The following is a 27,399-nucleotide window of genomic DNA, read 5'->3' as shown; positions in this document are numbered from 1 at the left end:
CTTCAAATTTTAAACTTAAGCTTTTCTTACATGTCTACATAACGTATTAAAATTTCATAAAGATCCGCCGCCGTTTTCCCGCCGACCGCCGACTGCGGCGGCTGGCAGCTGCCAAGTACAGCTGCGGCCGCTGAAATTTATATTTTGATATTTGAAATATAAAATTTACATAAAGATTAACATTTTCTGCAAAAAAAAATTTATTTTAGCTTAAAAAAAAAAAAATTACAGCCGTTTGAAATTTTTAAGTAAAAAAGGACCTAAAAACAAAGGTTGTTAAATAAAAGGGTGAAGAAAGCGAAAATTGACCTTGACTTACTTAAGGTCGGAATTTCATCATAACACAGGGGACTTACACAAAAAAATTTAGCCCTCTAGCTCTGATAGGAACTGAGATAACATGGGGGGCGTTGAACGCCCCCCCCCCCCCCCGACTGATTAAGGTGCGGCAAGGGGCCCGACTGTAAAGGGCTAGGGGCGTAGCCGTTAGTGGATAGTAAGATAGAAAGTAGTGAATAATATTGAATATACTCTCTGCCAAACATTTTTGCAAAATTCATGGAAATTTGTGTGCAGCCACTTGTGAACACAGTAACTTGGGAGCAGCAAATCAGGGAGGGAGGGGACATTGGGCTGTTTATTACACTGGTCCCCAAAGTTTATTATGGCGATTTCTTATTCGTTGGCGTAATAACTTTGGTGACTTTTCTTAAATTTTGATTGATTTGTTCATTAACGTTTCAACCATTAATTGTAATTTACAGAAAGAGTAATTTTATGTATGATAATTGGGGGTGTATAGTACATCAATTTGTCGAACATTGTCTTATCCATTTAGATTCCTGGGTATTGCAAATATTATACATAGATGGATTAATAAATGGATAAATTGTTAAATAAAAAACATATTTATTCAAACTTTATAATAAGCTAGTAGCTATGTCCCAAAAATCTTTGTTTTTTTTTTATTTTAGAGAGGTAGGAAATAAAACAGCCAAAAACTATCTTAACATCAATGTAAATATTTATAAAATTTAAAACCTAATCGGTTCAGTAGCAACCAAAATTTTAAGCTACATGGAAAAAAATTACTTTTTTAAAATTAGGATATGAATATTTTAGAATGGGATTATAATTCTGTACATATTAAATGATGTTAGTTTATAGTTAGAGTAGTGGGGAATGCCTTGGCCACAAACAGGCGAAACTCATTACCATGCACAGTAAGGACTTCCAGACATTGGGGATGTACATCAATTTATCGGCCATTGTCTTATCCCTTTAGATCCCATAATTGATAGGTAAGAGAACAGTTACACTCAAGAAACCAATATATCCTTAGAACCAGTCAAAATTGCATTATTGACACCTTGCTCATAGATTCTTCAGAATTTAGTGAGCTCATTCTTTAATAACAGGGATCTAAAGGGATAATATAATGGCTGCATTTTAGATTTTATTGAAAAGTGAAATAAAGTTACGAAACCTCTAATAATGAAATGCACTATGTCCCAAATTAGGTTCTGACACAAAAGTCAAAGCACCTTCGAAATCATTGTGAGCCCAATGGCCCTCCCCTCCCTGGTTTTATAGGGTGAATAATGTTATTATTACTAAAAGATAGAAGTATGCCATGATAGCTAAATAAATGGCTAGATAGATAGATGATATTATATGGTAAATTGTGAATGGATAAATAGACTACTGAGATATTAATAATTACATATGATACATACTTAAATTAAAGAATGTATTAAAGGTAATTCTGAATGTTTTGGAAAGTATATGCCTTTTATGGGGTTGGTATTGTAGAAGGGTTGACAGGTAGTAATGAACCAGAGATGTAAGGGATAAGACACTGACCGATAAATTGATGCACATCCCAAAATAAACAAAATTACTTCTTCTGTAGTTTACATTTAGTGTCTGAAATATTTGGACACTCAACTTCATGAACCAACCAATCAAAATTATATAAAAGTCCTCAAAGTTGTCAAACCAACGAATAAGAAGAAAATATTTTACATTCATATTCAAATATATTTTTCCTCCCATTTTTTGTTTAAGGGAAATGAAAAGTCAGAGATTTGTATCAGATTTTGACAGCTTTAAATTCAAATAGTAATCATATCTCAAAATTATGGTAATCTGTAAGAAGTCAATATAACCCGCGATCGTGACTAAACACGTAGCGCATCCGTTCGTCGCCGGGGAGGTGATAGGTTCGAATCTCAGGCCGACACTGCGGCATAACTAAAGATATTAAAATATTTCCTACTGCTGCTAGGTCAGGTGCGCTAAATAAATATTAAGAGTAGGGGGAATGCCTTGGGCCATGAACAGGCGCAACTCACTAACATACACAGATAGGACTTCTCAGACAAAGGTCGTGCAATCAAAGGGTTGGTTGTCTGATGTATGTTACTTAACCTAATATCCTTAGGTGTTAGAGTATCGCATCCCATTACACGTGGATGATGCTCTGGATTCTCTAGATAATCACTTAAACCGAAGGAGAATCCTGAGAAGAAGTCAACATCTTTACAAGAACTGCAAAAAAGACGTGTATTTTTATAGTCAATTGCGCTTATAAGGTCCAACTGTTCTTATGTGTTTAATTATACTATGCGTTTGTTCTTAATTAAGAACAAATGTCTATGACAAGTTACTATATTACTATATTTCTTTTAAGCTTCTTTTATCTTTTACATTTTTTCTTGAATATCATATAGATTTATTTGCAAAATTGTCTGCGATAAATTAGCGCTCATGGAAAAAGCCAGACTTATAATAATACAAAATTACCTCAGAATACGAGATTTAGAATATTTTCTTTTTTCAACAAATTATTTTTTCCCCTATCGTTATTTGGAGTAGGCTTAAAAATACAGGCAGACCCAGCAATCCTTACATTACAGTTACAGGATCTCTGTGTGTCTGTCTGCCTGTGTGTACCGAAGTTTCTCGCTAACCGCTGTATCGATATGGTTCTCCTTTACAGTGTAGCTTCTCATGGGTCCTTGGAAGGTTTATAGCTATTTTGGGAGAGGGTACTCCCCAGAAAAATCTTCGCTAGAAAAGAAATACTGCTAGAAAACTTTTTCTTTTTAAAATTAAAATTAATTGTTGGGGGGGGGGTGCAAATTCAACCTTCCTCCCCACCTTCAAGGCACCTAGAGGTCTCTAGGGGCGTAACCGCTATGTAGTTATATATCTATAGTCCCTATTTAACTTCTTGTGCCAAGTTAATTAAAATAAACTTATTTTTTAATGGTTAAAAAATATTTAATGAGCCTTTCTTAAAATTGTATCTGGCTTATGAATAACTGGCGGCTTCGTCCCCTGGAGCCTCTAAGGGCATATGAAGGGGAGAGTAGTTGAATTCGTTTTGAAAATAGATTTTTTATAAAAATCGGGTGGCCGTTTTATTTTGGAAGGGTGGTGGCACCTCGCTCAAAATACTTTAAAATCCTTCCCAGGACCTATGCGAAGCTATCCTGTAAAGGATAACCATATCGGTTCAGTGGTTAGCAAGATCCATCAGTACAGACAGACAGACTGAGATCTATTACTTTTATAAATGATAATCTGTTTTAAATTCTCTACATTTTGAATGATCGATGCTTTTCCCTATATGTAAAACTAGGGAATATACTTCTCAATTTAGCTTGAAATTACAAGATTATCATATCCATGAACATGTATACAGAATTCTTTAGCTTGTACATTGTTACTATACTTTTATAAAGATGCAACATTTTGATAATTTTTTCATGCTGATTTTGATTTTTGACAAATGAATGAGTGCGAATTAAAGAGAAGCATCACTCTTAGGTCACAAACACGTGGGTTCAAATTATGTTAAGGTCTAGGTTACTATGAATATATGTAGCATCCTCCTCCAACCTGGGGTTTGAGAGTTGGTTATACGGTCCTGCATAACCCGTTGATTACACATAAAATTAAGATTAAAGATTAAGGTTAAGCAGTATAGATTGGCAGATTTCTTTCATTTTGTATTTTCGATAAAAATCCTAGGTTACAATTTAAAATCATTAAAATATTTTAATACTTAGCTTACTATATCATATCAAATTGTAAATTCTATTTATCTATATAATACCAACCTTTCCTTATTTATAATTTTTTTTCTAAAAATCTTTTCAGGATGGCTTTGAATCTAATTAATATCAACTGAAATATAACCGGTTTTCATTCATTCTGAAACCATGTATTGCAACAAATTACAGACAATTTTCCACAAATATATAAAAAAAATATTATTATTTGTTGGCTAACAAAACTGGTTTTAATATTTTTTTTATTTTAATATCCAAGGAAAGCTGTTTATAATAATGCAAAAAATAACTTTTCTTTAAAAATTTAAAATGTGAGACATAGACAGGGAAAACAGAGAGGTTTATGACATTATGATAAATTGAGAATATTGCAGAATTATCAAATTTATACAGGAATACCAAGGGAGGGAGGGGAAATTGGGCTGTTTATTACACTAGTCCACAAAGTTTTATACTAATATTTTCTTATTTGTTAGCTCAACAACTTTGGGTACTTTTATTGAACTTTTCAACCACTAATTATAATTCATAGATGGGGATGTAATTGTGCATCAATTTATAGCCATTATCCCTTTAGATCCTTGGAATATTGCAGAATTATGAAATTTATCCAGGAATATTAGTTAAAATGACAACCCAAATAGTTTTTACCTATAATTTAATCGGGGGGGATTCTCCTTTGATTTCAAGTAATCATTTAGAGAACCTTCTGCTTGTTATGGGATGCCCTAACTGGTAGAAATTCTACAGCCAACAAATTAATTGCATGAACTTTGTCTGAGAAGTCTCAACTACATGTTCATGGTAATGCGTTGCGCCTAATTATGGGCCAAGGCATTCCCCTTTCTCTAACTATTTTATATCGCGCATCTGACATAGTATCAAAATGAAACATTTCTAACGTCATTATCAAACCTATCACCTCAACGTAATTCGAACTTATTTTTTTACTTCCTTATTTGGAACTTCGTATTCTTGTTGTTGAAGAAAAATTGTAAAAATATTCTCATCCATCTCATTTTAATCCAACCATTTTTCAACATTTATTTTGACATGTTATTTAGGAAGGTGGAAGACTGTTTCACAATTTTGGGAATGGTTTTATTCAAATTATGTATTAATATCATTTTTACCTTCCCCCCCCCCCCTCTTATTTTTTGGAAAGATGTGATGCAACTCTACAATTCATTTAATCAGAAAATAAAAAAGAAACATTAATTATCTAATTTAGATTTTTAAAAATATACTTTTGTATGTATTATCTACTTGTTTATATTTTTTTCCTTATGGGACAATTGAGAATGAAAACCTTAGTTTTTGAAATATATTGGCCTGGACAAAGATGTTGGTTTGATACAGTATCCTTGGGTTGAAATGGATCAATAGCTTTTAAACGTATGTTTTAGTTTACTTCATTATGGTAGCTATAAAGAAGTTGAGAATTGATAAGATTAAAAAAAACACTAATTTTAAGAATGATCTGCATTTTTTTTTAATAAATGAATTTAATACAAGTATAAATATTTAATTTCATAAACAAGAGAAGTAAATTAATTTCTTTATTTATGAACTAACGGCCAATATCATAAATAAAGGGGAAAACATAAGCATTTTTTTGTACTTGACAATTGCAATTATAGTAGAACCTAAGATAACTTTTCTTTGATGTTTGCATAAAAAATATTTTCTTTCATTTTTTTATCAGGGAGGTAGGAAACATTGGGCTGTTTATTACACTAGTCCCCAAAGTTTTATAATAACGTTTTCCTATTCATTTGATTAACATGTTTTGGGACTTTTTGGGTATTTTGATTGGTTGGTTCATTAAGTTCAATATTAACTTGTAACCTATAGAATAATTTTGCAATTTTTTTTATCAACATTGGGGTTGTACATCAATTTATTGGCCATTGTCTTATCCCTTTAGATTCCTTTATTTTTCATATTAAGTTAGAGGATTCTCTAATATGAAGACGGTCATAAATCATTTATTTTCAAAGAACAAAAGGAAAAAGAAATTAGCCCAAAAATGTTTTATTCTTTAGTTATAAAACCAAATAAGTTTTAAATCAATAATAAATACAGTTATTGTATTTTGTATATTATGTGTTACTAGCGGCTTCGCCCCTAGCCTTTTTTAATTTTTTTTTGGGGGGGGTTAGAGTGTTCCACCCCCCAAGAAAATAGCATAAAACCACCAGATGACCCGTAGGTATATTCACAGAAGGGTAGAGTTCAATTGGTTCAGCAGTTAATGAGATTTTACAAAAAAAAAGTAAATATTTTTTTTTTTTTTTTAGTTTTTAGGGGGGATGGGGGTGTCATAACCACCAGGAAAATAACTTAAAACCATCACAGGACCAGTAGGTATATTCCCTAAAGAGTAGAGCGCAATCGGTTCAGCGGTTACTGAGATCTTAAGCTTCAGACGGACAGACGGACGGATAGACATTAACCTACTTTGTATTATAGATAAGGCAAATAAACATAAAGGCTTTTGAATTTTGCTGAAAATTAAGGACATTTTTCAGCACATACTAGTTCAATGCTTCACTATGGCCTCTAGGGTTGGATAAATCAGAAAATTTAGCATAAAACAACCCAAAAACATTCATATTCCCTGTAAAGTACAATCCAATTGGATCCAATTTCCATACAAAAAAGTGTTAATATATTATAGAATAACTTTATTTATACCAAATTCTTTCGTTTCAGTAATTTTTTTTTGATTTTTAAAATTGAGATATGTTTTTGGTGAACTTCCATATCCAGTTATTCTGAAACTTTTCCAGACTCAATATGTGGAATATGCAATTTATATTCATATAGTTGTCCGCAGCTAGCCAGGAATTAAGGAATGATAAGAATGATTCAAATACAAGAATAGAGGGGGCATGAGCTATATTCAACCAGGGACCTAAAGATAAGACAATGTTCGATAAATTGATGTACGTCTTCTATGATGATACAAAAATTACTCCTTCTATAGCTGAAAATTAGTGGTTGAAACGATTGAACACTTAACTTAATAAACCAACCAATCAAAATCCACTAGAGTCGCCAAAGTTGGTCAGCCAACGAATAAGAAAACGTTATTATGAAACTTTGGGGTCCAGTGTAATAAACCCTTCTCGCTTTGATTTGAAACTCTGCCCACAGGGCGGAGTTTCTATCATGATTTTATATTGGGTCTTTGAAATCAGCGCAAATAAACAAAAACCAATTGAAACCAATTTGATATGGACAGTAAGGGTCTAAACCTCTTTGGCAAGTTGTATGTTTTATATATAGAATAATTGTAATCTATTTTTGTCTGTTTATCTGGCAGTGATGCTTCAAAATATATAAATCTTATCTTAAAGGTATTTTCTTTCAGTTTTCTCTCGCTCTATTCTAGAATAATTCAAATTTCCATATTATTTTGAAATTTAATCAAGAAAAGACGACCTTTGATCCAAGATAAAATAATCTTATTTGTTATAGAAATTATATTATGTTTATTACAAATTAAAACTTAAATATATAATCAGTTATGAACAGACAGACAGTTTATGCATCTGAAAGAAAAATTATGGAGGGAAAGGACATTGAGCTGTTAATTACACTAGTCCCCAAAGTTTTTAAAAAGTTTTCTTGTTCGTTAGCTTAGCAACTTTGGAGACATTTGTGCAATTTTGATTGTTTAGTTCAATAAGTTGAGAGTTCAAACGTTTCAACCACTATTTGCAAATTACAGAAGGTATAATTCTTATTGGAGACGTACATCAATTTATCGACCATTGTCTTATCCCTTTAGATTTCTGGAAAGAAGACTTATCTATAATTGAGGTCGGTCCGACTGTCCCCAAGGTTGTTAAGCCAACAAATAAGAAAATGTTATAAGACTTATTGTTAACTTAAACAATAAACTTATAATTATCCTATTCATATGATACTGAATGCTGATTCCTGGGACAACAAAGTACAATATTATAACAGAAACATCTTTATAATCAAGTCCTAAAAATAAAAGTATGTCCTTAATGATTTTCCTGTACTTAAGCGGTTTTGCAAGAAATTTACGTACAATTTTGTTTAGACTTATAAATTAAGCTTATTCAGTTCTGCCACTCTACAAGTTTGTTTGTCCTATCATTTCAGAGCTTCGCTTTTATGGAATTTGTCATCCTTGTTGCTTTTGAAAACACTAAATACAGAATTAAAAGATTAAATCTATTATTTTTTTAATAGCCCGGCATACACTAGTCCCAAAAGTTTTATAATAAAATTTTCTTATTTGTTGGCTTCAAAACTTTGGGGACTTTAGTGAATTTAGCGGTGACATACCACGATTTTTGATATTACAACTGAAAAGTATTTTAGAAACTACTGCAGAGCTGGTTAATTAAAAAAACTCAAGCAAGTTTTATCGAGTTTTGATTCCTATAACAGTTAGGTAAACAAAAACAGGGAATGAATATAATTTAACCCATTCTAACGAACACAGTAATAGTGTCTGACTGATTATGACGTAACAAAAAAAATTAGCCAATGAGAGGCAATTACCCAGGTTCTACGAAATACCAGAAAAAAAAATCGTTTTACCAGAAAAGTGGTAAAGCTGGTCAACCTGGTAAAATATACCAGTTTCGTGGTAAATTTTACCAGCAAAAATTTTAGCCAAAAAATTAGTCAAATTTTACCATTTTTTTTGTAAAATTTGACGAAACAAAAAAACCCGTTTTTTGTGTTTTAAATTAAAAACAGCTCTTCATAATCAGTTGTAGTACTTTAAAATAATGACTTCTATACAATGAAGCCTAAATTTAAAATTTTTTTTTTTTTTTAAATTTTACCACTTTTGGAAGTTTTACCAAAAATGTGGTCAATTTTACAACTCTATTTTTCAGGTTAAGTCCGAATTTTCGGACTTAGACAAAAAACGCAATTTGGTCAATTTTTACCAAAAAGTTGGTAAAATTTGACAAGGTATTTTTTTAGGCTAAGTCCAGATTTTTGGACTCTGACAAAAAAAATGAACTTGGTAAAATTTGACCAACTTTTTGGTAAAAATTGACAAGGTAAATTTTTAGGCTAAGTCCAGATTTTTGGACTTTGACAAAAAAAAAAACTTGGTAAAATTTGACCAACTTTTTGGTAAAAATTGACAAGGTAAATTTTTAGGCTAAGTCCAGATTTTTGGACTTTAACAAAAAAAAAAACTTGGTAAAATTTGACCAACTTTTTGGTAAAAATTGACAAGGTAAATTTTTAGGCTAAGTCCAGATTTTTGGACTTTAACAAAAAAAAAAACTTGGTAAAATTTGACCAACTTTTTGGTAAAAATTTTTACTTTTTATTGAATTTTTTCGCATAAAAGAAGCTAACTTTTTTTTAAAACCTTGAAAATTATTTCATCATTTCTTTTAAAACATCCTCCCGCATCGTCAAAAATATATCAAATTTAATATTTACTTATTTGAGCTAGCTTCATACGAATTAAAATTAAAAGAAAAAAAATCCAGGGTGTGTTTACGCAGATGTGCCGTGTGCATTTGAATTTATCGATTTTTCATCTTTAATATAAATATAAGCTTTCGTATATTCCCCTGAATGTTTCTAAAAGAAAGACAGAGATTTCGAATTATAGAGTAATTTCGCTACAAAACTTATATTTTTAAGTTTTGAAATTTATGGCACCTCTGTGCGCGCATGCGCACTATTGATAAGCTTATGATTATTTGAATATAGAGTGCCAAAAATAATTATTAGTTTTGATTCAATTTAATCAAATATTTTGAATCAAGAAGTAAATTACTACTCAATTTTCTCTAAATATTTAAATTTGTAGAATTTACAAGGAAGATTTTTTTTAAGCAAGATGTTTAAAAATGTGGCAAAATTGTGGAACAACAATGTTTCATGATTTCTATATTTATGTTGTCTTTGCCAACCGGAAATACCACCGAGATGGGTTTTTAAAAGATGAATGCCACATTTTTTCGGCGTTTTTTAGACATTGATTGATTGAACGTTGACGATAGAATTTCAAACAGAGTATATAACATAAAAATACTGAATTTTAAATTATTTTTTTAGCAATTTTTCTAATGTCTAACACAGCTCTAAAAAGATGGATTAATTAATATGCAGCAAAAATGGATTGAAGATAATCTTTTTTTTTCTATGAAGGCCGTACCATCAAAAGCGAAATAATTAAATAAATCATTGTATACTCTTTTAGATTTCGCGAATGTCGCGCTTGTTATTCATAGCGTAAAAAATGTCGAAAAAACGCGGCAATATCTTTTAAGAACCCGGCCGGAAATAGAATCATATATGTTCATATATGGTTAACAACTATATATATATTTAAATATTTTTTTTTAATATTGAATGCACTATATTTTTTTATATTCTATCGAATATATATTTTATATGTCATTACAAAACTATATTACATTTAATATTAACATTAAAAAAAAAACATCAATTTAAACTTTCGTAACCCTGTATTGGCTTCAGAAGTACAGTTCTACAGAAACCACGGTACACGCTTGAGCTAGCATCACCAGCATGGCTCTGCCTAGGCTTATAATTAGAAAGGCCAGGGTATTATTAGTGGTTGAAAAGTTTGTACATTATTATTACAGGTATTGTGTCTTTAAAGGGACTGTGAACGTAAATTTTTCTCATCTTAATATCAAATCTTAACATTATCTTATTCATAATATCTCACAGATAGAGCAAAACGCGCTTTTGTTTGCTTAAAAAACGGCTTTTTCCGACGATTTTTATAAGGTACAGGGAAAGGAAGAAATTTTCCGTATTATATAAAATGTCCATTAAATTGATTTTTTGGTATTATCCTCTTAGAAATTTTTTTTTCAATATTGAAAATTTGAGTACCCCCCCCCCCCCCCCCCCCCCCCCGACAGCGAACTATGAACTCTGGCCGCAGCGCTCGGCTCCCTAGCCTGCCTAGCCGCAGCGCTCTGCCCCCTTGCCTGCCTAGCCGCAGCGCTCGGCCCACTTGCCTGCCTAGCCGCAGCGCTCGGCTCCCTAGCCTAAAACCTAACCTAACCTAAAATAGTTGTTCGTCGGTAGTCGGGGGGGGGGGGGGGGGGGGGGGGGGGGGTACAAAATTGAAAAAAATTGAAAAAAAAATTTCTAAGAGGATAACGCCGATTTTTTCTCCCATTATAGCTAAAATTAAACTTTTTCACATGGTACAGAAAGACATCCTGTTAATTTTATTTAAGAAATAGATATTCCTAATCTAACAATAATTTTATTTTGGTCAGGTTTATGGTAATGAATGTAAAGATGGACGGGCGAACATGGGAGCAGTTACTCTTTATCTTGCTGCAGATAACTCAACTCACCCTCACAGAAACACCACCAAGACGCAGGCACATAGATAATTATTATAGAGAAGTTACGATTTTCTTTAAGTATTTAAGAACAAATTCACTAGCATTTTGCTTGTAAAGAAGAAGTAATGAAATTAGTTTGTTTAGTCAGCACACTAAATCTAAAATAAAGAAAAATTGATATTAATGTAGTTTTGACCTAAACAAAGAGTTTCCAGTATGGCTTTGAAACCGATAAATATCCCCTGGATTAAAAATGGTTCTGGGCCATACTGAAAAATTACGTATTACAGACAATTTTCTATGAACAATAGTCTAGAAATTATATTATCAATACCAGCTTTGTTAGGCCAGTCCTTTGGCCCCTCGGGGCTAACAAAATTGCTATTGATCTGAAAATTTCTCATTTTACCAGTCGCGGAAAGATGTCTATAATACGACGCGATAAATAAAATCAGAGACAAAAATACCATTTTTAGATAAAAAGTATACTTTATACCTACCTACACACTTAAATAAAAATAGCCTATTTATATTTAATTTGTTCTTGGATCTTTAGTTAATAGTTATCTATGCTTATCAGGGAGGACACCCTTGGAGGAAGGTTGACCCAGGCCATCTTCCAGACCCTCATTGTCACATGGATCAAGGCTAATCTCTATGTTGTTGTGTCCTGTGAACTTTGGGATCAGTTTCTAGAGGTAATGTTAGCTATACTATAATTAAGATAACCTGCAGAAATAGATATTTTATTACTTGGATGTTACACTAGATTTTTATTTTCTCTAATAAAGTAAAACTCCCAGTGGGCTAAAATGACGATAACCCTAATTCGCCCCCTTTACTCCATTCCGTCCCGTCCTACTGGATAAACAAACTGACCATTGAATGAGTTTCATGTTAGCAACCTAAATTGACTTCAATTTTTCAACTGTCATCAATATCCACGTATATTCTATATCCATTCCATAATGTTTTATTTGTTCTACAGTACAGGAATCAGATCTATTTGCCAATCGTCCTAAAGACAACCAATGGTTGATTGTACGTCAAGCTTTTAATTTTAAGAGGGATAAAATGAGGGATTTCAAAGGTTTGAGGTTGGTAATCTAATATATTTTTTTTTTAATTTTGAAGGGAAACAAATAAGGGGTTTTACGGGTTGAGTGGAGTTAACACCCTTTAAGCCCCACCCTTTAAAATCTGTATCAAGAATTAAAAATGAAGTTTGGGGACGAATTTTTGCTTCATTAATTTAGATGAATTATTTTTCCACCAACTTTTCTACTTGTCAAAATAAGTTCGTTTGTTTTAGGTTTTGAGTGGACTAACTTTATGGGAAGAATTAATCCGGGAGTGGTTTAAGACTATGGAAACCCTTACCAGAGTGTTAGCTAGACAGGTATATTATTTTTTTAATGTTTTTTCCATTAAAGTTTATAAAAATAATCGATATATTATTACTGGGATGTTGTACCACATTTTCATTTACTCTGATAAGGAGATGCTCACAGCTGGCTAAAATAAAGATACCCCCCTTCTTTAAACCCAATCCTTACCCTACTACTGGTTGAACAAACTGACCAATAAACGAATTTCATGTTAGCAAGCTAAAATAACGACAATTTTTTCCCCCTGTCGTAATATCCACGTATATTCTACATTCATTAGAGTAGGTGGTATTATCCTTTTAGAAATGTAGCGCTCGGCTCCCTAGCCTGCCTAGCCGCAGCGCTCGGCCCCCTTGCCTGCCTAGCCGCAGCGCTCGGCCCACTTGCCTGCCTAGCCGCAGCGCTCGGCTCCCTAGCCTAAAACCTAACCTAGGTAGTCGGGGGGGGGGGGGGGGGGGGGGGGGTACAAAATTGAAAAAAATTGAAAAAAAAATTATAATTATAAAGATGTAATTTTGTTAATAATCATTAATGATGTGGATCAATTTATCGGGGATTGCCTTATCCCTTTAAATCCTTGAAGTTTTACCAACAAAATTCCGTTTGTCCCACTGTCTTATTTGAGAGCTTTACTCTCATAAACGTTATCATTGTTATTTTGTGGAAGGGAATTATGTTTTTTGTAAACGCGAAGCTTTTCTATAATTAGTGTTGGATGGCCGGTCTGTATGGACGAAACTCATAGCTATTATCATTAATTCAAGCATGTAGGAATTGTCCTATCTATTTCAAACTTGTTACCTACTGATTATTTTGGTCTAGCTAAAAAGTATAAGGTTTCTACTTTTGTCGTATTTTTTTAGTTTCATACCTATAGTTTTTGATTATAACAAATTCTTTTATTTAGATTGTAAAGAAACAAGACCTCAGATCAGCATTTGAAACATAGGGGGCAGTTGAAGAAGTAAGTTACAGAAAAGTTTCGCAGCTTATATTTATCTTTGTAGATCTGTATAATAATACAAACAATATTTTGGTTTCTTTACAACAAAATGGCTGGGTGTTGCCACCCCCTTAAAAGTCAAGGCTTGCCTTCACCTTTTCATTACTTGAATTTTTTGTTTGAAACTTTCACTACTGCTTTTAGTTAGGTTTAGGGAGATCAAGAAGGGTTTAGAATATTCCACAAGGGTAGGAGGTATTTTTAAGTTATAGGGAATTGTTTTGATTTATTTTTACCTTATTGTTATTAAACAAACTTCAGGTCTTGAAGTTATTTTTACTTCACTTTATTTTTTAAGGAAATGAACGGTACATTATATGCCGGTGAACGGCTGAGAGTGGAAATATCCCGGGGACGAGGCAGGGGACGTGGAGGCGGTGATAGAGGACGCGGAGGTGATAGGGGGCGCAGTTCTTACAGAGGTAGAGGCCGGGGTGGGGGCGGGGATAGGTATGAAAGACGCAGCCCCCCACATTACTCTAGGAAAGTTTTTGTTTTAAAAAGTAAAAGTTAGAAAATCTTTAGGTAGGCTTATTTATTAAATGTAACGTTTAAAAGCAATGCATTTTTTGTAATTTCGCCATGGACTGACGTACAGTTTTGTTATAAAGTTGCTGCGCTAATAAAACAGCAGTACCTAAGATAAAAAAATTTAAAATTAATCTTCCAAAATACTTACTAAAAATCATCGAATTTTTTTTTTCAAAATGAAAACATTTAAAAATAACAGAGGTGGCTCTAGAGGAAGGGGAGGTGATAAGGGTGGCTTTAGAGGCAGAGGCCGTGGAGGGGACAGGGGTGGTTTCAGAGGACGTGGTGGCAGAGGGGGTGGTAGATCCCCTCCACCAAGGTAAAATTTTAAATTTTAAGATTAGTTTAGATATTGCTAGCGGCTGCGGCCCTAGCATTTAGGGGCTCTGTATTAAAAAGGATAGATAGGGGACAGAAATATAGTCTAAAACCATTCCGTGTCATATGAGAAGCTTTCCTACCTATAAAGGAGAACTCAATCGGTTTAGTAGTTATCGAAATCTTAAGCTAAAGACAAAGAACCTTTTTACTTTAAACAATTTAGTATATAAACAAAATATATTAGTGTAATTTCCAAATTTGCTAACTTTAAATGCCTACCATCTCTTTTATTGCTTTATTAAAGATTTTCTAAAATTACAATAACTTTCCTACCTAGATATGCTCTTTTTTATTAGTTCTTCCCTTTTCTACCAATCAAAAAATTTTAAAAACCTTTTTTTTAATGAATTTTAACTTTTTAAGTAAATTATTTTTATTTTTTCATGTATGAGAGGAGAGATGGCTACGGACCCCCCTCACATTACTTCACAAGGGAGGCACACCCCAGGGGCGACTACTCCCCTCCACAACAACGTTACAGAGGCCCCCCACCGCCAATGAGGGATATGTCGCCACGAGGACCCCCCCGCGGACCTCCTCCCCCCCACCACAGAGAATATTCCCCGTCACCCAGGAGGGGACCTCCCGGTAGGGGCCCACCACCCAGGGATTACTCACCTGAACCAAGAGGTCGGCCACCCCCAAGGTAAAATCAAATTTATATCAGGGATGTAAAGGGATAAGTCAATGGCCGATAAACTGATGAACATCAACATCGATGATACATAAAATTAGTGGTTAAAAAACGTTTGAACACTCAACTTATTGAAACAATAAATCAAAATTTAATTAACTCCCCAAAGTAGTTACCTAAGCCAATGAATAAGAAAACGTTATAATAAAACTTTTGGGACTGATGAAATTAACAGTTCATTGTCTCCTCTCAATAATGACATAAAGTACCTAGTTTTTTTACCTAATTTGATTTTTAATAGGTATTTTTTAGAATTTTGATGATATATGTCATTTTTAATAGATAACGACATAACATTTACTTATTATAAACTAATCTGAATATTCAAGGTACATGTCACCACCCCCATCCAAAGGGCCACCAGGTGACTATTCTCCAGGACGCAGGGGACCTCCACCCTCCCCGGGTAGACGTGGACCAGGGACCAAGGCTATTCAGGAATGGGTTATTAAATGATTTAAGACGAAGTAAAATATTGTTTAAGTTTAAAAAAAGATTGTACTAAAATAATTTACGTTTCTGTAGACACAACGGGAAACATGGTTCTTATGGGATAGGACAAAAGACGAAGTATTGAAATTAAATCAAGATTTACCTAATAAAAATTAGGTACTCAAAGTTTTTGAGTTGACGAATAAGTAAACTTGTTTCTGAAACTTTGGATACCATTATGATATTTACACCATATTTTACCCTCCCTGCCTGGGGTTTAGGTCTAAATTTATCTAATATTAGTACTTGTTTGGGACAGGGATCTAAAGGGACAAGACAATGGCGGATAAATTGATGTACATCAGCAATGATGATACACAAAATTACCCCTTCTGTGGAGTATAATTAGTTGTTGAAAGCTTTAGACACTTAACTTGATTAATCAACCATTCAAAATTCAATAAAAGTCCCTAGAGTTGTTAAAGCAACGAAGAAGAAAATAAAGCTTTGGGGACTAGTGTAATAAACAGTCCACTTCCTTCCTTCATTTAATCCTCCATAACTTAGGACCCCGCGTTCCACGACTCCATACGCCACGTGAAGCATATAATCAGTAATGCCGAGTAGTATGGACACAGCATGTTCTTGTTAGCCAGGGATGTTGTTACTGCTTATGTTTTCCAGGTAAGCTTTCCCTTTATTTTTTCTCGTTCTGCGTTTTCAAAGATGTTTAGTTAGATAAGTTTGCTGATTTTTTTGCCACGTGTCAAGATGCCTGTAGGAAATGAATGAGGGGGGAGAGGGGGAGTCGAACCTACACACTTTTATTTTTGCTTTCAAAAGAAAAAATTTAGGTGTGAGAGTAAGGGGGGGGGGGGAAGTTCTGACACATTTGCGTAAACAGCGAGTATAGGCTTTATCTTTGGGACGGACGGACGGACGGACAGACATCGTTCTACTTTGTATTATAGATTAGATATTTAGTAGGGAGGGATGGGACATTGGGCTGTAAATTACACTAGCCCCCAAAGTTTTCAAATAACATTTTCTTATTCTTTGGCCTAACAACCTTGGGTACTTTTATTGATTTTTTATTGGTTGGTTCATTAAGTTGAGTGTCCTAACATTTCAATCACTTATTGTAATCTACAGAAGGGGTAACGATGTGTATCATCATTAGAGATGAACATCAATTTATCAGCCATTGTCTTATCCCTTTATATCCCTGTAATTATCTAATTAACTAATGAGCAATTTTATTCCAGGTTGAATATGAGTGATACGAGGTCGAATGGGGCCGGTGCCCAGCAAATCCAGGAGGTTGCGCAACAGTTTTCGCGGCCAGAGCAGTAGAATCAAGAAAAATATGTTTAAGTGTTGTTTCAATCAATAAAGATAAAAATGAAAACAATTTTTTTTTTATTTTTGCGATTTATACGTGCGATGTTTTTCTATAATTAAGGTCAGTCGTTTTTTACCACTTTCTCGTGATTTTTACCACCCGTTTTTACCACAATTTTTGGTAAATTTTTACCATATTTACCCTATTTCTGGTAAAATTTTACCAATTTAGGGCAAAAATATTACCAGGTGTTGAACAGTTTTACCACTTTTTCGGTAAAATCTTACAGAAATTTGCGGTAAATTTTACCAAAAAAGTGGTAAAAATTGGTCAAAATCTGGTATAAATTTGCGTCCTAAAATGGTAATATTTTACCGGAAATCTGGTAAAATTTTACCGATAATTGTGGTAAAAATCGCTGGTAAAAAGCGTTACAGAGTACCACAAAAAGTGTTTTTACCACGGTTACGGTAAAATTTTACCACCTTTTAAATCGTATAGGCTGGTAAAATTTTACCATAAAAGTGGTAAAACCTAGGTGTTTTTATGGTATTAATTAGAACCTGGGTATTGACCAATGGTAAAATTCATAGTGGCCTCTCATTAGCTAATTTTTTTGTTACGTCATAATCAGCCAGACACTTTTACTGTGTTCCTTTTGTACATTACATTTAGTGGTTGAGACGTATGTACACTCATCTTAATGAACCAACTAATCAAAATTCAGTAAAAGTCCCCAAGTTGTTAGGTCAAGGAAAAAGAAAATGTAAAGACTATGGGGACAGTAATAAACATGTAATAAACAGCCCAATATCCCTTTCCTCCCTGAATTAATTCAGCATTGTTCTTGCTTGCCTAAAATAAACTACTACAATTGAATCCCGTGCTATTTCGTTGAAGCGAAGCTTCTCTTCATAACTAGCCGTTCGTAAATATGTACGCCACTCACATTCCCGACATTACAATTTAAAGATTTGTAACATTTGTTTGAAAAAAAATATTTATATCAATAATTAATTTATTATCTCTAATAAATATTTATTAGGGATAATAAACATTAAATGTTTTCATCGGTATAAATAGATTTTAATAATAATAGCGTATACGCCCCTACAGGCTTCTAGGGGCTCTTGAGTTGGTTTGGGGGAGGGAGGCGGAAGTCAACCCTTTTTTCCTCATCATGGATGGTAAAGAGATTTAAAGACAAATGTTAAATTCAAAAGATCACGAAACATTCCCAACATATTTAACATATTAAAATTTATATTTTGTAGCATGGCTGTCATACGGACAAAATAATTTACATACTAGATTCTCTAAGGTATAGGGAATCTTCACAAAAAATCAGCCGTTCATCTTGACAGTTGAGAATAGCACATTTCTCCCGTAGCGTTTCGCATGGACTAGTCCCCAAAGTTTGATAATGACAATGTTTTCTTATTCGTTGGCTTAACAATTTGACTGGTTGGTTCATATAGTTGAGTGTTCAAACGTTTTGTCCACTAGTTTTATTATACAAAAGGGGTAATGTAGTGCATCATCATAACGGGATGTACATCAATTCATCGCCCATTGTCCTATCCCTTTTTCAAAAATCACGAAACCTTGTATGTTCATCCTTATATAAAAGTTACAAGCACTATGTGTGTGTGTGTGATTGTCTGTTTGTACCAACGTATCTCGCTAACCGCTAAACCGATATCGTTCCCCTTTACAATATAGCTTTTTATTGGTCCGGTGAAGGTTTATTTATATTTTGAAGGAGATTTAGAATCTAGAAAAAAGTCAATATCTACTGAACTATTGAGTTATCTTCTTTTTTCATGGGAGCTTTATAAGGTCCTAGGATGGGTTTAGTCTATTTTAATTTTACATATAAAGATTAAAGACCAGAGATGCAGCAGTTTTTTTGTCTGTAGATTAAGATACCGATTGAGTTTTTCTTTTTATAGAAGCTACATTTAGGTTCTGGTAGGGTTCAGACTAATTTACTTTTAGCTTTAAGTCTTGGGATGGTTTTTGGCTATCTATAAGCTTTTTCTACCCCTTCTAATAGAGAGCAATATAAACGCCAGGGTAAACTTGCTAGTATTCTTGTAATTAAAAAAACAATTAAGCAGGAAATGCTTAAAAGATAGATTAATCTTCATAAAATTATGATATTTCGTCTGTGGTAGCTTGTAATACATATGGTGCATTATTTGCCAAATGTACCACTTTTCTGCACTACCTCTCCGATTTTGTTAATACTCTATATTTTGGTCCGTTGGGTCATTCAAGGATGCTGGATGGCCAAAAAAAAGTTTCAGAGTCCCTGGATGTCTAGATATCTAGCTATCTATGAAGGTAGGTAACAAAAATGTAAAAAACACCCATTTTTTCACAATTTTAAAAATTAATTTTTTCATAAATCTAACATCCAATCTATACATTTTATACACCAAAATGATCGTTTATTCATGTAAAAAGCGCACATAATGCTATTTTGGCCAAAACTCTAATTTTACAGGGTGTCCAACAAAAAGTGTATTTTGGATATCTAGCGTAATACCCAAAATACCTGTCCGAAAAAAATCATTTTTTTTAGCTTAAATCCTGTGTTTTATCTGTGTGCATATGTGGTATATAACGGTTCGGACCACCCGGGACTATAAGGTTGTCAAATTTCACTTTGGGACACCCTGTAAATGTGATTTTTGCGACTGTAGAGCTAAAACTTGGTCCAAATTGGCTATTTTTTTCAAATTACTCTAATATGTGTCTTAGTATGTTTGGCCATAGTGTTTTCTGACCAGATCAATAATTTCATATTTTTTGGACACCCTGTATTTTCAAAAAAAGAGAAAAAAAATTTTTGTTTTTTTTTAATTTTTTTTCTATTTTTAAGTTACTTAAAACTGTCATATAGATACAGATTTTGACTAATAACAATAATATTGACCTATTTTACAATTTTTTACACTTTTGGGACACCCTGTGCATGTTTTTGAAAGATGATGGTTTTTGCCCATTTTTTGGGGGAAGGAGTCGTTTTAGGGCCATAGACTATTTCTTCATTTTTGTAGAACTTTTCAAGACACGTCATTTGTTATTTATGCAAAAACCGCAAAAACCGAACCGTTTTGCCGTTATTCACCGCCAAAGGCGGAATTTTTTTTACGTTTTTGCCGTTCCGGAGGTTGTAATGGGCATTTGTGGTAAGAAAACGTTGATTTATCAAGATCCCTCTTAAATACTTTTATTTAGGTAATTTAATTTACTAAATTTCATATTAAGTAAAATTTTTTGTGCAGCTAACCGTTTTTCGTTGAGATGGATTTCAATTGTTAAAACAAGAAAATTAAGTGAATATAACATAAATAATTGCTATAACATAAGTGATAAAAGAAACATAAATCATGTGCATTTGAAATTCCTTTTGACAAAAATCGGTTGGATATACAAAAAAATTTACTTCACATGAAATTTAGTAAATTAAAATGCCTAAATAAAAGTATTTCACAGTTATCTTGATAAATCAACGTCTTCTTACCACAAATGCCCATTAGAACCTCGGGAACGGCAAAAAACGTAAAAAATTCTGCCTTTGGCGGTGAATAACGGCAAAACGGTTTGGTTTTTGCGGTTTTTGCATAAATAACAAATGATGTGTCTTGAAAAGTTCTACAAAAAAGAAGAAATAGTCTATGGCCCTAAAACGACTCCTTCCCCCCAAAAACGGGCAAAAACCATCATTTTTCAAAAACATGCACAGGGTGTCCCAAAAGTGTAAAAAATTGTAAAATAGGCAAATATTATTGTTATTAGTCAAAATCTGTATCTATATGACAGTTTTATATAACTTAAAAATAGAAAAAAAATTAAAAAAAAAACAAAAATTTTTTTTCTCTTTTTTTGAAAATACAGGGTGTCCAAAAAATATGAAATTATTGATCTGGTCAGAAAACACTATGGCCAAACATACTAAGACACATATTAGAGTAATTTGAAAAAATAGCCAATTTGGACCAAGTTTTAGCTCTACAGACGCAAAAATCACATTTACAGGGTGTCCCAAAGTGAAATTTGACAACCTTATAGTCCCGGGTGGTCCGAACCGTTATATACCACATATGCACACAGATAAAACACAGGATTTAAGCAAAAAAAAATGATTTTTTTCGGACAGGTATTTTGAGTATTACGCTAGATATCCAAAATACACTTTTTGTTGGACACCCTGTAAAATTAGAGTTTTGGCCAAAATAGCATTATGTGCGCTTTTTACATGAATAAACGATCATTTTGGTGCATAAAATGTATAGATTGGATGTAAGATTTATGAAAAAATTAATTTTTAAAATTGTGAAAAAATGGGTGTTTTTTACATTTTTGTTACCTACCTTCATAGATAGCTAGATATCTAGACATCCAGGGACTCTGAAACTTTTTTTTGGCCATCCAGCATCCTTGAATGACCCAACGGACCAAAATATAGAGTATTAACAAAATCGGAGAGGTAGTGCAGAAAAGTGGTACATTTGGCAAATAATGCACCATATATATGAGAAGAAAGAGTTATTGCAGGGAGGGAAGGGACATTGGGTTTTATTACACTGGTCCCCAAAGTTTTATAGGAACGTTTTCTTAATTGTTGGCTTGATAACTTTTGGGACGTTTATTGTATTTAGAGTAGCTGGCTCATCTATTTGAGTGTCCAAACGTTTCAACCACTAATTGTAATCTAAAGAAAGGACAATTTTGGGGATGCACTTCAGATTAAATTTGTTATTTCAACTACTTTCTGCAAATCAATTTCACATTATTTCTGTCATTGTTTTTTTTGGCAGTTTTCTTATTAAGAAGTTTAATAATAATATCACGAAAATTATCATTTCAACATTATCAATCTTTCCAGTATGGCTTCAAAACCGATTAATATCCGCAGGATTAGAACCTCAGGCATACTGAAAAATCATGTACAACATAGTATTACAGACAATTTCCTATGAATATTAAAATGAAAAAGTAAACCCAGTTTTGTTAGCCCTGAAAGCTTTCTATAATACGATGCGATAAATGAATATTATTTTTTTATGCTCTTTCTCATTTATACAATTCACAGGGTAGCCCCTGAGGCTTAGCGACCCCGCAGTGGTTAGTCAAAGAAAAACGATAGATTGATGTATCTCCAATGATGATAAGCAAATTACCTACCCCTTTTGTAGGTTAAAATTAGTGGTTTAAATGTTTGAACACTCAACCTAATAAATCTACCAATCAAAATTTATAAGTCCCTAAAGTTGTTAAGCCGACGAATAAGAAAGCGTTAATATAAAACCTTGGGGACTAGTGTTATTAAAGGCCCATTGCCCCCCCCCCCCTCTCTCAAAGCTCGCCTAGCACCTAGAGTGAAGAAGTATCACAGTTTATCACTTATTAGACATAAACCTTTTTTAAGGTTTCGTGGTTTTGAGTTTTTGCATTTTCTCTCTCTTTCTTTTCTTTGTTATGATAACAGATAATCTGCTCTATAACTCCTAAGAAGCTTCTCCTTTAGAGTGAAGCTTCTTATATGTCCCGGGGTGGTTTTAGGCTGTTTTTTTTTTATAAAAAAAATAGTCGTTGTATGGTTTTAAGATATTTTTTTTGCACTTTCATACCCCTAGATACCCACAGTTTCCACGTTCTGTCCCAGATCATCCCTGAGCTGCCAATGTATAGTACACTGTACACCCCCCCAGAATATTTCTGAGATTTTTGACTATGCGTGGTGTCCGTGTGTTGTCAGGGTTCGATGCTCCCGCCCAACAATATGATGTTAGGTCCAGAAAAGTGTACAAAAGACAAGCGTACAAGTTTTTAGCCTCACGGGATTAATTAAAAATAATTAAAATTTGCCTTCATTTACTCTAAAAATTTGAATTTCTCTAACCCCATTGTATCATAGTGTAAATAGCATCATTAATACCTTACTATTTATTTATACTATTTAAACCTATTTAAATGTTATATGTATATATCCAATATAATTATCTGATTAAAATTTCTATGTAGCTAGAAATATTAAAACATCATTTGAATATGTTTGTCTTAAATCGGTACTTCCAGCTTTTGCAACGGCCAACCCAGGTTATGAAAGTACCAAACTATGCATAAAATTATGTAAATATGTGTAAGAAATATTATTATCATTTTGTATGCTTGTGTTGAAATACATCTATCTATCTATCTAAAAACCCTTACTGAGGATAGAAAAAATAAATATAAAATATTAAGGGGATTAGAGTAAAACACTAGAGGGAGAAAGGGTTAAATAACTGTATCTCCCCATCGCATCAACCTTGTACAACCTTTCTATTGGGTCATTGAAAATTAACCAATGATGTCGCTTATATTACACAGCCAATTGAAAAGAAAGTAATTTAGAAGCAGACGAAAAACGTCATTGAAAAAGGAAGAGGGGTAGTTGTCTGTATATACATCTATACTATAGTTCTGTTATAAGGGGAATGGGGGTTTTATAAGTCTGGTAATTCACTGTTTCTGCCATCAAAAGCAGGCTTTCTCCAATTGCAATGCCTATTTTCGATTAATTGTAATTTTAAAGAAAAATCTTTCTATAAAAAGTATCTATAGATTTTAACGGGCCCCCTTTAATTGTCATAAGTAATACGCCTCTAGAAGCACTAATTATATAAGCTTTATAGAGTTTACAGACGAACATATCTATATAGTATAGATGTATATACAGACAACTACCTCCCTTCTTTTTCAAAGACCTTTTTCGTCTGCTTCTAAAATATTTTCTGCTACGTGGCTGTGTTAATAAAAACGACACCATTGGTTGATTTTCAATGACCCAATAGAAAGGTTGCACACGGCGGTTGCGATGGGGAGATATAGTTATTTAACCCTTTCTCCCTCTAGTGTTTTAATCTAATTATAGAAGTTAAAACATAAATAAAAATCTACTATTGTTGTTAAAAATGATCCCTTTATTATTTTCTAACCAACATTTCAACTTTCTTTTGTTGCCGTGGCCCCAAAAATATAAACTTGTTTTACCAAATTTCATGCTTCTAACATCAAATATTAGATCAAGTTCAAAATGCAAAGTAAGGTCTTCATTTCAATAATTACAAGCTGTTAGCGGCCATACAGTACATAGCAACTTTCGAACATAACCGGGGGGGGGGGGCGGTTAATGCAACCATCTCGTAATCAATGCGCAAATGGTACATAGAATCCGAATTTCAGGAAAAAAATTGAATGATTAATCCTTATCAGGTCTATTTTCCCTAAATCGAATAAAAAGTTGGAAAATAAACGTTGAGCTGTTAAGCCGTTTTTTTAATATCTTCAGGGAAAATCCATCATATTTTACGTAGGAATCATAAAATGATATTTGGGAAATAGTTGGTATTAAAATGATCCTCTTGGCATTTTGTAGATTTCTTTTGAGACCTCTTTAAAGCAGATTTAAATGTTGCTAATATAGTATGACTAGTTGTTTAGTTGTCTCTGAAAAAGACCCTACATTTTATCTTGGACTAGATCCCGGCCATATATGTTAAGAAGCTATACAAATTGGAAAGAATTTTAAAGGAAGCCTGCAAGAAATACCACGCTTTAACTGCTGAAAGACTGCCACAAGTAGACCCAATACCCCAAATTTGAAGCCTTCAGCTTCTATAACAAAAAAGTTCTAGGCATTTTAAAATGACATTTTATGTACAATGAAAATTTTGAAAGAATTTGAATGCTAATGTTAGAAATTTTGAAATTAAACTATGGTGTCTAGAAACAAAATTATAAGCTTATTTTTGTCATAAATTTAGATTGCCAATAACTAATTATATTTTACAATAAAAATGCCGATTTTTATAGTCAAAATCAATAAAAAAATTAAGTTTAACTTGCGTTGTACTGTGTACTGTAGCCAATCAGAAGGCAGAATCAGCTAAGCAACCAATCACAGCTGAGCTTGTATTAGTTTACCCCTTTGTTTCCGCTATGATTTTCGTTTACAAATGCAATTTAAATCGAATTTTTTTCATAGATTTTGACTATGAAATGTGGTGTTTTTATTATAAAAATGTAATCAGTTACAGGTAATCTAAGTTTCTGACAAAGATAAGGTTATAAATTTGTGTCTAGGCGACGTAATTTAATATTGTTTTTTCTTTTATGAGCATTGGAAATCTTTCAATAATTTCATTGTACATAAAATGCTATTTTGAAATGCCTAGAACTTTTTTGTTATTGAAGCTGAAGGCTTTAGATTTTGGGTATTGGGTCTACTTGTGGCAGTCTTTCAGCAGTTAAAGCGTGGTATTTCTTGCAGGCGTCCTTTAATGAATATAATAGATTTGAAATCTGCATAAAATTTTAAGGAATTTTTATTAAATTAGTTTTTTGTATAATTCTTTATCTATAAGCGCAAATACATATTAAGTTAAATAATTTTGACATCTGTGATTGGTGGATTGAAAACTATCTGCGCCCTGATTGGAGAAGCTTAAGTGATGTACAACATTCAACCAATTAGATAACAGGTAGTTTCCAATCCACGTACCTATCCTATTGGTCAAAATTTATTAACTTAAATTGGATTTGCGCTTTTAAATAATGAACTATATAAAAAACGAATTTTATAAAAAATCCTTAAAATTTTATGCAGATTTCAAATCTATTATATTCATTAAAATTCTTTCCCCATCCGGTTTTTTCTTTCTCATTTTCTGTGTGTGAAAGATAAAGAGCCCAAACTGCGTGACTTTTTAAGTATGGGTATAACACATAAATAAGAGTTGAAATTTTTTGAATATCTCCATCCTGGCGGGCACAGGATGCCTGCAAACCTGGCAGAGTAATCCAGGTAAAGAGCAAAAATATTTTTTGACTTAACCCATTAGTGCCGAGCGCCACTTTTATTGGCCGATCGAGCTGAAAATCTCAGGGAAGCTTTATAATGGTAAAAACGGAATTCTAATTTTTTTGTTTTGCTCTAGTGGCGTGCACAGGAAAGTTGCAAAAAAACCCTGTTTGGCCTGGCCATAAATACCAACCAGGCATTATGACCCGTTTTGGGCAGTTTCCCCGGGCATTAAAACCCGGTTTTGTAGTAAAAACCCAGTTTTTTCGACCAAAAATCGAAAAATGTAATTTTTGAACGCCCAAAGTGAGATGAACACTTTTTAGAACTTTGATACGATTCGTAATTGAAAACTACACAACCTCATGTAATCTATAGAGCTACAAGTAATATACGAAGCGATTTATTTCAAATTTAGTGTTTTGGGTATAGGTGCCGCCGTTTTCAGGTAAAAAAACCCGTTGCTCGAAGTTTTAAAAGACACACACTACAAAAAAAGAACATATAAAATTTGGGTGTTACATATCAGAAAACGAGCATAAAACTATTGGGTGACACCCAATTACTAGGGTTATTAGGGTGGCTCAAACCCTTACTAATGACGTAAACTGTTATTTTTATTGGGTGAAAAGTTAAAACCGGGTAATAAAAACCGAAACTGAGCCGGGTTTTAAAACTGTCGGGTATTTATGGCCAAGCCGAACCGGGTCATGATAGGGCGTAAAAAAACGATAAAAAAATCATATGAAAAATAATAATTTGAATAAAACAAATTCACTAATAGATGTACTTGTCAATAAACATTAGATTTCACGAAAAAAATCAGCGATGTTACTATAAAAACAAAAAAGTTAGAAGGGGTATTTTGAATTTTCATGATTTTCAAACGGAAGTAAGCAAAACTGCCTGCTCCAGGGGGAAACGAAAGCCAGGGTAGTAGAGGGGGGATTCATACTGAGAATGATGCAATTATGAAGCTGGAAACTGTTTTTTTTTACATTTTTTGGAACCGGGTTTTAATACCCGGTTCATCACTAATGGGTTAACAATGCTGTAGAACTTGAATATAATTATTTCCATTATCATTTGTGTTTCAATATTTATCTGTCTATGTTTTATCCATCTTTCTATCTATCTAAAATTTATAATTTAATATACCTAAATATAATACTAAACAAATAAACTATAAATATATCTACATATAATTCATAACTTCTAAAGATACTACCAATGATAAAACTTACCACTATAATTTCTTTCCTTAACATCAACACCTTTCTCCTCCACAAGATACTGTACCACAGGGAGGTGTCCATATGCTGCGGCTTGTATCAATG

The 27,399-nt window shown here is 33.1% G+C and overlaps 3 protein-coding genes across 4 annotated transcripts; all 3 read left to right on the top strand.

Annotated features, from left to right (window-relative positions):
- Positions 1 to 10,578: 10,578 nt before the first annotated feature.
- LOC145333418 (ral GTPase-activating protein subunit alpha-1-like) lies at positions 10,579 to 14,264 on the top strand. Of its 2 annotated transcripts, XM_080178537.1 has the most exons (6): positions 10,579 to 10,711; positions 11,363 to 11,470; positions 12,015 to 12,132; positions 12,747 to 12,833; positions 13,730 to 13,786; positions 14,124 to 14,264. In XM_080178537.1, the coding sequence occupies exons 1-5, from the start codon at positions 10,635 to 10,637 to the stop codon at positions 13,769 to 13,771; spliced, it is 432 nt and encodes a 143-aa protein (XP_080034663.1). In that variant the 5' UTR covers positions 10,579 to 10,634; the 3' UTR covers positions 13,772 to 13,786; positions 14,124 to 14,264. The 2 variants fall into 2 exon arrangements, with proteins under 2 accessions (XP_080034663.1, XP_080034661.1); XM_080178535.1 differs by lacking the exons at positions 13,730 to 13,786; positions 14,124 to 14,264 and having other exon boundaries at positions 10,593 to 10,711; positions 12,747 to 13,245.
- Positions 14,127 to 14,679, top strand: LOC145333420 (uncharacterized). Its single transcript, XM_080178539.1, has 2 exons — positions 14,127 to 14,308; positions 14,556 to 14,679. Exons 1-2 carry the CDS (start codon positions 14,127 to 14,129, stop codon positions 14,677 to 14,679), a joined length of 306 nt encoding a protein of 101 aa, XP_080034665.1.
- Positions 14,680 to 15,103: 424 nt separating this feature from the next.
- Positions 15,104 to 16,627, top strand: LOC145333419 (uncharacterized). Its single transcript, XM_080178538.1, has 3 exons — positions 15,104 to 15,383; positions 15,761 to 15,871; positions 16,433 to 16,627. The coding sequence occupies exons 1-3, from the start codon at positions 15,121 to 15,123 to the stop codon at positions 16,488 to 16,490; spliced, it is 432 nt and encodes a 143-aa protein (XP_080034664.1). The 5' UTR covers positions 15,104 to 15,120; the 3' UTR covers positions 16,491 to 16,627.
- Positions 16,628 to 27,399: the final 10,772 nt, after the last annotated feature.

The sequence above is a fragment of the Acartia tonsa genome, chromosome 12, assembly GCF_053477335.1.
Source record: "Acartia tonsa isolate MP-2025a chromosome 12, ASM5347733v1, whole genome shotgun sequence".
Classification (NCBI taxonomy): Eukaryota; Metazoa; Arthropoda; class Copepoda; order Calanoida; family Acartiidae; genus Acartia; species Acartia tonsa.
This window is presented reverse-complemented; position numbering and strand designations above follow the sequence as displayed.

Coding starts and splice junctions, on each gene's coding strand:
- LOC145333418 (XM_080178535.1), top strand. CDS start 10,635: ATGGCTCTGCCTAGGCTTATAATTAGAAAGGCCAGGGTATTATTAGTG. Junction 10,712..11,362: donor TTTGTACATTATTATTACAG/GTATTGTGTCTT, acceptor TATTTTGGTCAG/GTTTATGGTAATGAATGTAA. Junction 12,133..12,746: donor TTTGGGATCAGTTTCTAGAG/GTAATGTTAGCT, acceptor CGTTTGTTTTAG/GTTTTGAGTGGACTAACTTT.
- LOC145333419 (XM_080178538.1), top strand. CDS start 15,121: ATGTATGAGAGGAGAGATGGCTACGGACCCCCCTCACATTACTTCACA. Junction 15,384..15,760: donor AGAGGTCGGCCACCCCCAAG/GTAAAATCAAAT, acceptor TGAATATTCAAG/GTACATGTCACCACCCCCAT. Junction 15,872..16,432: donor GGGACCAAGGCTATTCAGGA/ATGGGTTATTAA, acceptor CATAACTTAGGA/CCCCGCGTTCCACGACTCCA.
- LOC145333420 (XM_080178539.1), top strand. CDS start 14,127: ATGAACGGTACATTATATGCCGGTGAACGGCTGAGAGTGGAAATATCC. Junction 14,309..14,555: donor AGCCCCCCACATTACTCTAG/GAAAGTTTTTGT, acceptor TAAAAATAACAG/AGGTGGCTCTAGAGGAAGGG.